The sequence below is a fragment of the Amphiura filiformis genome, chromosome 19, assembly GCF_039555335.1.
Source record: "Amphiura filiformis chromosome 19, Afil_fr2py, whole genome shotgun sequence".
NCBI lineage: Eukaryota > Metazoa > Echinodermata > Ophiuroidea > Amphilepidida > Amphiuridae > Amphiura > Amphiura filiformis.
Window position 1 is genome coordinate 46935889 of NC_092646.1, and position 9537 is coordinate 46945425.

General features: G+C 36.9%; 1 protein-coding gene across 1 annotated transcript; it reads left to right on the top strand.

The window, feature by feature from the left end:
• The first annotated feature begins 2500 nt into the window (after positions 1-2500).
• Positions 2501-3409, top strand: LOC140140611 (uncharacterized). The gene has a single exon (XM_072162369.1). The coding sequence runs from the start codon at positions 2501-2503 to the stop codon at positions 3407-3409; it is 909 nt and encodes a 302-aa protein (XP_072018470.1).
• Positions 3410-9537: the final 6128 nt, after the last annotated feature.

The window sequence follows — 9537 nt, forward strand, 5'->3', positions numbered from 1 at the left end:
GACTTAGGTTGTTCCCCATCCATTCTTGAACCGTGAGAAAAGTGCCATATCCATCAAATACAACAATCGGGTGTGCTCCAATCAGCTAATACTATTGGCCTACTTTGCCGAATTTATTTATCGCACTTAGGCGCGATTCGTCCAAATCAAAATTTCAATAACTACGTCTGGGAGTAAGATTTATAATTAATTTTTGGTGGAAATAGAAGATAAGCTGAAGCATAATCATAAGCATACAAAAACTCAATTTGCTCAAAATTCTCGATTCGTCACTCTGCCGAATTCATAACGATGTGAAAATACATTAAACAAAGTGTGCACAAGTTTCTTAATGAATCAGTTTTATATCATATCTAATCAAGAGGATCAAAAGCTTGTTTACTTTCTGGACATCAACGTTCAACAAAGATACAGATATTGTCTTATGAACGGTTCTTTATTCCTTATCGTATGGTAAGCACTTCCAATCGCCGGAAGGTGGTTAGGGTTACAGTTAGGGCTTGGGTTAGAGTTAGGGTAAGGTTGATTAGGGTTAGTGTTTTGGATTATTAGGGCCAAACCTCCTTCTGGTAATTGAAAATACCTAATGAATACGTCCAGAATCCAGTAGGGTTTTTTTTTGGAATGCTTTTACATGGCTTGCCAGCTCAATCTATCCCACAGATATTGGATCAATATTGACCTTTTCGGTAAATCCCATAACCCTTTGCGAGTACACCTGAGAACTCGTCATTTTACGTCACGCCGACTTGCAATGCGCAGTAACGATGTTCGATAAACGATGTGCGCATCGGCGCAGAGCGGTGTGACGCAGAATGACGAGTTCTTAGGTGTACTCGCAAAGGTTTATGGGATTTACCGAAAAGGTCAATTGAAAAGTGCTTCCTTTATTTGTCACTTTTAAAACTAACATTAAACTTAAAATGGCAATTTTCGCTTGCTTCGCGCATTTGTCGCGGTATGTTATTTTTGTATCAGCTCAGCGAAAAGATTACGGTCTCTTTCAATTGTATTTTGCGATATAACGTCGTGTATACAGAAACGTGTACGGCGCAGATAACAATATTTTCAAAAACATTCTTGTGTAAAGGTTATTCGACCCAAATTCAAACCCTTATTGGTTGCAACAAAGCCAAAATCCGTCTTATGTTGCATAAAACAGTAGTCCGGAAATGTGCATGAAACTTGGATTATGACGTATACCCCGTATACCCTGAAATCTGTGATTTTCGTATACGGAATATCCATACATGGACTTTTTTGGAAAAGTTTCGATATTGTTACGCTGTTATCGAAGCAGTAAGTGTGGCTGCCCATGTGACTGCATGATGACGTAATCGCATCACGTGTGATACCAACGCTTGCAGATGCTTGGTGAATTGAGCTTTTGTGATGTTTTGTTTGGTTAGGATTAAATTTCTCATAGGAAGAAAAGTAAGGTGTTATTAAAGGAAATCTGTACCATAAACTAATCAATGGCTATAGCCCTATAGTTGCAGAAAATAATAAAAACGACAAACAGTAAAAGTCCCAAGCTTATATACGTCCAAATAGAGGAGAAATTCTTAATTCCTTACGACGATCAGCGGTCAGTTTGCAATTCATGGTGGCTGCCATATTGATATCCGATGTATTTTTTTTATTACGCTGTAACGGTACCCCGATTCTGAAACCAGCGAAATCCGTGCCACAAGCCTCGTCCCTCGTGAACTTTGGTGATTCAACATTCGTTCAAAAGAAAATGCGACACTTTTTACACATAAAACCACGGAAGAACATAAAAAATGTATTTTAAGTAATATTTATGATCAACAGTGTCTTTTGAGAACGAAAAGTGTAAAAACAGCACTAAAAACCAAAATTCGCTGTGGGGTCGCGAATGCCACACAGCAATACACAATTGATTTGCTCGTCAACGAACCCCAGTGGGTCTGTGTGAAAGGTTACACTACCGCTTGTGGCAGAAAGGATTCGCAAGCAGCTATCATGACGGCTTCCTTGAATCGCAGAAACGAAGGATTAAAAGTGCTTTTTCTTTGTTAGGAATATTCCGAAATTCATATAGACCGTCTGGTATGTTTAATTTAGGGGTATATAACTATATTAGCCATTGATTAGTTTATTTTACAGATTTCCTTTAAGGTCATGTCTTCCTTTGGGGTTGTGTGTATTTCAACTGCAATACGGTAGCCCATAATATGCTTACATAGGTCTACTCAGATAACTCGAGCTCGATATTCAAAGGGAAAGTAAAGATCCGTGGCAAAAATATGCCCAATGGTTGTGTAGCAAAAACAGTGCAACAGTTTACTGTAAAAAAGCAATAATTTGGGTTTAGGACCATAACCCCTAGAAAGAAATCATCTGCTGCCCTAAATTTTAGGCATATTATATCGCAAATGAATTGACACTAGATTTTTAGTGTTTTTATTCTTGTTTTTTAATTTTCTGTCTTATTTCTTCTTTCATCCTTTTTTTGGATCATCATCAGCAGGTAGTGATGGCTGACACTAAACCAACCCGTATTATTCTGTGGGCAGTGCCAAGAACAACTTCCACTGCGTTGGCAAAATGTATGAGCTTCGTTGCAGGTTGTCAAGTAATCGACGAGCCCTATACAGCCGCCTATCACATCGGGCCCGAGAGAGTAAAGCTCCAGCCTCAACTGGAACAATTCGTTGGCCCAATAATGCAGTCGCAGTTTGAACAAATGAAAGCTATACCGCTAGAAGCTGATTTAGCTTATGATCATGATGTCTGCACTTACGAATGGGTCAAAGGTCAACTAGAAGCTGACTACCCAGGGCACAGTGTGGTTTTCTGTAAAGAGATGGCGTATGGTTTGCAAGGCAAATATGATATGATCCCTCAAGGATATCGCCACGTGTTTCTCATTCGTCATCCGCATAAAGTGTTCCCTTCGTGGCGTAAGATGCTTGCTGAAAGCGCGTCTAGGCTCACAGGCAATGAAAACTTTCGCATGTGTGATCTCCCGCCTTTTTTGTTACCCAGTAAGTATGGGTATGAAGAGCAGTACGAGTTATTTCAATACATCAAGGCTAATATCGACCCGTCACCAATCGTAATCGATTCAGACGATTTATTATCGAATCCAAAGTCTATTCTTAGTCAATATTGTCAAGCCGTGAACATTCCGTTTCATGAAAGTCTTCTGCACTGGCCAGATGATGAAGGCGTGGTGAAGAGATGGAAAGCTTCAAGGCGGTTTTTATTAGCCAATTTAATGCAGAAATCCGACGGATTCTATGCAACTGCTCTCAAGAGTTCAGCCTTCACAGCACCATCAGCGGTACCTCCGATCACCTCATTGCCAGATGGCATCGTCCCTTGCGTAGAGGCTAGTATGCCATTTTACCTGAAGATGCACGAACTTCGCATTAAGCCGTGAGCTATGAGTCGAATTAGTGGCAAGTCGTATAGGGAAAATGATGCAGTATTAGTTCCTGAAAAAAATGTAAAAAATACAACAATACCTTATTTCAGCATCTTATTTACCTTAATAAATGGACTCTTTTTTAGCCAGTGACTGTAGACCATTGTTTTTATGCTAATGCTGTCACGTAATCAATTGTGCGATATCATTTTTACATATGTTGTTTGAAAGACAAAGGTACAATGTTTATGTGATCATAGAGAGATGCCTTAAAAATAATTCATATATATGACCACTCCTCGTATAACGACCAATAGATAAATAACGACTATCATGGAAGACTGAGTTCCGCAGTCTAGTTTTGCATCACGATAAAAAAAAAATTCTGAATGTTATTAAAACGTTTTTATACCCTTTATATAGCCCGCTTATTGAAGATTAAACCGATATATGCAGTACTAAACCATTATATAGTAATCTATTGTCCAATGCAAATTTATTACCACCTGATAATATTGATCCAATGAGCGACCGAATTGTCCGCTACGGACGAGTAATCCAATCGATAATGACTCTATTGACATGTACGAACGCAGCCCCACTGACCGAGTTTTGGGATATTTTTCACTGGTTTGCAGCTGTTTGCTGTCATTTACTCATCAAGGCAGAGTACCGTTATTATAAGGACTATGCCAATTATTTAAAGATTGACATGTAGAGAATAAGCCATAATTGATTGACAGAAAGTACTAAATTTGTACCTATGACGGTTTTATGACACCAATCTTCAAAATACGATCAAAAAATGGCTGCCCGGTGAAGTAAAATGTGCATTGGAATAACACGGCGAGTTTGGATAGATGATAGGATTTCTTTTTAATAAAATGTATGTTCCCCATTATTAAAGCTTGTACCGGGTTGAAGATTCAGATATTTGGACAGAGAGAAAGTACTAAAATCATAGCTTTTATACTTTTTGATATATGATACTAACTAGTTCATCCCCAATAGCTACGATACAGCGCTACCAGTAGTACCACTGCCTATTGTGAGTGCCCCTGTGTTAACAATAACTGCATTATGAATCTACAAACACGCACATTGTTTTGGTTTTGGTAATGGTCTGTTTCTCACCCTTTATCAAATACAATATATCCTGGGATATATTTGATGAATCTCAACCCTGAATGCGAGGTCACTTTATGTCTTGACCTTTGTGACCTGGCATTAGGCCATTTTAGCCACCTCTTAAGCCTCTTTCCATATATGGTCACAACTTGCGATTGCAGAACTTGCTATTCCAAAACCACAATTTCTATTTATAGGAAGTCAACACTTATTCTCTTCCCTGGCGAGGTGGGGGGGGGGGGGTGTGACGCGTAAGCCTATGTATGGCTGTTAAGAAACCCCCTCCTTTTTCGGCATCGCTGTCCCCCAAAAGATCAATCAATCAATCAGTCAGTTACATTTATGTCATCGCGCCAAAATCATTTCAAAATGTTCAACGGCGCTCATTAGCTCAAAAACTACTGCTGATAAGCATCCTGAAATAGGTGGCTCTTCAGGAGTTTCTTAAAATGTTCAAAAGTACAATTTTTGAATTGACCTGGTAGTTTATTCCACAATCTGGGAGCATATAGGCAGCAAAGGTTCGGTCACCAAAAGAAACATATTGTGTTCTGGGCTCAACAAGAGAGGTACCACCTGAGCATGATGATCTAAGCTGCCTTTGCGTGACGCGAATTTGAAGCATATCAATAATGTGGGATTGGGCTTGACAGAGAAGTTCATTATAAACAAGAGAGATCCCATCCTATACGTATTTTTTTCTATCAATTCAATTTGTTAAACCTAAAGGTCCTTTAATATTTTTTCCCAGTTTGAACAACAATTAGATGCTGTTTTTGTAAATTGTTGCAGTTTATTCAAGGCCAAAAATATTCAGCGTTTTTGACATTGTGCAAAATGCAAAGAGACCCAAACTACCTCCTTGCATACTGAATATTAGACACAGCAATGAGACCATTTTCAGTTAGCATATCTCCAGGCGAGTGGTTATTCACTCGCTAGCATGATGGTCGAATGGCGAGTGGTCGAATGTTAACCACTTATTTGGGTATACTAGTAATCAAGTAGAGCCTAGGTCTTAAAACGGTATCAATGTATTTGTGGTGAAATGCGCGCGACTTTGTCCGCTTGGAGGGGCACAGAATCGAATAAATGCTGAATCGGCTGATTTTTGGGGATTCGCAGCAACCCAGCAAACACAAAAACGTTTTAAAAACGTTTTAAATAAGTTATATTTTGGCTTTTGGTTTAGGTAAAAACGTTTTAATAACATTAAAATGTCGGGTTATATAAAGGTCATGATAACGTTTTAAAACGTTTTGTATGAAAACACACTACAACAATATTTTTAAATGTTTTCAAAATGTTATTGCAAACTATTTTTGCAAACATTTTTGCGAAATATTGTGTCAAGACATACATAACATTATGTTAAAATATTTGAACCCAGCAAACACAGAAATGTTCTTAAAATGTTTTTTACAAAACGTTTTAATAACATTTAAATGTCAGGTTATATAAAGGTCATGAAAACATTCTAAAAACGTTATTGAAAATATTTTGGGCAAACATTTTTCGCAAAATATTTTTTCAACCCCAAAATAACATTCTGTTTAGAATGTTTTGTATCAAGTTTTCAAGAATGTTTTTGGAATGTTACTAAAACGTTTTTATACCCTTTATATAAACCCGACATTAAACGTTTTCTGTAAAACATTTTGTTTAGATTATCAAATAATGTTTTTAAGGTTATGAAAACGTTTTATACTCTTAATATACCCTTTATATAACCCGACATTTAAACGTTTTCTGACAACCTTTTATAACCTTTTGCGAATGATGTCGAAAACGTTTTGTGTTTGCTGGGAAGCGACATTTAGTGTCTGTGGCGATCGCGAGTGGACAAAAAGCTCACTAGAAATGAAGTTTGGGCGAGCGAGACCGATCGCTCGCCTCAAATCGCTCGCACCTACCTTAAATACATTTGAATGAATTCACATGTATGGTTAATCCCATAAGCCTTTGCGGGTAGTTACTGCGCATGTGAAAGCAAGTGCTTATGGAATTTCTCGAAAAGGTGAATGATCCATTTTTGTGTGGATAAAAATACATCACAGTCACGCGGTAACGGTGACCAGCAAGTTTTAAAAATAAACAATATAAAAACAAGATAAAAATAAACAATATAAAGATAAACAAGATAAAAATAAACAATATAAAAACAAGATAAAAATACATTACAGTCACGCGGTAACGGTGACCAGCAAGTTTTAAAAATAAACGACCGATAAAGAAGAATAAACAGATGCTCCCGCCAGACTATATTACGAAACACTAAAGCACTTGGGTTCCATGATATTTTTGCTGGGTACAAAATATATCTAAAACCATGCTGAACTTTATTTACTGTCCCAAGTGTAATATTTTAAGAACTCAAAAAGTGACATCAATCCTACAGTCGATCGTTGTTTGATAATATATAAACAAACATTCTTGCTTCATTTCAAGCGGTTTTCATAGCCAATATTATTGGAAATGAATAGTGCAAAAACCTATCCAAAAAGAGGCACATAAATATGGATGAGCATTAAAGACAAATTAGCAAAGCGACGCGACGGGAGGAGGGAAATTGGAAATAACCAAAGTTCTATTGAAAGGAGGGACCACTTCCCCTGCCCCACCACAGGCACACGGAACAACTCAACCCAGCCTATTAGTATTAAATAGTACCGGTACCAACGTCTATGCTCATTGGCTCAACCCGTTCTGAGACCCCGGGTCCGAGACCATGAAGACGGCATGCCGAGAGTGAGGAGGTGCACTTGTACTGTCTGTCTGATATTGTAAAGATTGGGTATATGGTGTCCATATTTTGATTTGGAATAATAAAAGTACATTAAAATATTATATTACACAGTAGCTGTAACCAGCAAGTTTGAAAAAATAAACGACTGATGAAGTTAAGTTTTATTAAATAATTTATTGTTATAAATCAAGAATAACATAATTTCAAAAATCCATTTTTCGTTTTGTTCATTTCATGGACTACTTGATGACTTTCCAAGCTTGGCTACATTCATAAAAAGAAAGGAAGTTCATCATAAAACGTTAACAAACGTAAAGACAGCAGCAAGTTTAAAAAAGCCCCCACTTCAGCTAACGCACGTCCTAGATAGGTCAAACTACAGTTCTGAATCCTGGTGACTAGGGGAATGCATTATAATAATGGTTTTATGAGCAACTTTGAAATTTGACCCTGTGTAAAGTTCGATGACCTTTTCCCGCCAAAACTACCCGTTTCAATTGCTATCAAGCATTTTTGTGTAGCCCTTTATGTTAACTATCTGTGGAAAAAGTGCAGCTTTGCTCACCCCACCCCCAGTGGTACAGCTCAACCCCGGCCTCACCCACTATCACGGTTGTTTGGTGTGATCATTTATTAATATTTCTAACAAAACATTATTATAATGTTCAATTCTAGTTCTGAATAATACCAACAGCTATATCACACTAATACACTGTATATACACATATATTTTGTAACAATTTTTAAACATAGATTTTCGTTTCTATATCAAATTATTCGTCTTTTTCTGCTTTTTATGGTAATTTTAATTCTATAAACTGTACATTCTGTGCAAATTGAGGGCGCTATTTACATATAATTAAATTTAAATTATCCAAACAATATGCGTTCTACCTTTCATTTCATGATAAGAGTTTTTTGAAAATTTCCCTGTCATTATTTTGTTATCCTGTTTGCTGATGTTCTAATACCATTTTATAAGTGTCTACCCCTTGTAAAGATGTAAACAAGATTTTAGATAAATAACGTTGTAAATAAATTGTTCAACATTTCTTGAAAATGACCCAGTTTTACATGCCATCAAACAACTGTGCTATAATACTACCAAGATTTGGATTGGTAAGGTATGGTATGGTATGGTATGGTATGGTGGTGTGGTGTGGTGTGGTGTGCTATGCTATGCTATGCTATGGTGTGGTGTGGTATGATATGGTGTAGTGTAGTGTGTTGTGTTGTGTTGTGGTGTATTGCGGTGTGGTGTGGTATGTATGGTATGATATGCTACGGTGTGGTATGGTGTGATGTGGTGTGATGTGGTATGGTGTGGTATGGTATGGTATGGTATGGCGTCCATCTATTAAATGAGTGGCTTTTATTTTATTACATCTCTATCGACCCCTTCTGGTGTATGAGAGAAGAATCACTTGTACAATAGACGTCGTAATATTACATAAAATGTAGGAGATGATAAATAACTGTTAAGAACGAATACAATACTACAAGTTTCATTTCAGTATAATTGCAAAGAGGTGACATACTAAGAATATGAGGTAAATAATGGTAGCATACTTATTAAAAATGAGTGAAAAATTGCTGATGTATTACTTTTTAGACGTATATCGGTGCAACCTTACTTTTCAATTGAATATACGAATATAAAAGCCACCCAAGTCCACACTTTGGCCAAATTGAGTTAAGCATGGGAAAGTGTTGCTATACATAGGCCTGTCATATGTTTGAAAGAACAACTCAAATTCATCCTCTGTGTCTATTGAGCATGTGAAAAATAGCTGTATGAAAGAATCAACCCAAGTCCATGATTTGAGTCTTGTAACACATTGATTGAAATCCAGTATGTATAAAAGTCCACTTGTAACATCTTCATTGCTGGAGAGTGACTTTTGAAAAAAAAAATGGGTTTAATCAAGGAAAGTGTGTGGTTTATATTACATGGCAGAATGATTATCAACATTATACATAACTGTGTGCTTTATTTTGTATTATCTTACTAGTGGTAATATCATTCCAACATTATTGTCTTTGTATATGATTCAAAAAACCACCCAAGTCCAGAATTTAAAATGAACCCCACGAAGTCCCTGAAATGCTAATCGTCATACCTAATACAGTTTAACCCACCCATTTGCACGTATAAATACATAGGTTTTTTTTCCTCAAAATCACTTCCCATGGACTTGGGTGGCTTTTGGATTCATGTATTCAATTTCAAGATTCAAATACTTTGTCATAAAAAGGAGACATTTAATCA

What these genes read in the sequence shown, in the direction of transcription:
- LOC140140611 (XM_072162369.1), top strand. Translation starts at nt 2,501, where the DNA reads ATGGCTGACACTAAACCAACCCGTATTATTCTGTGGGCAGTGCCAAGA.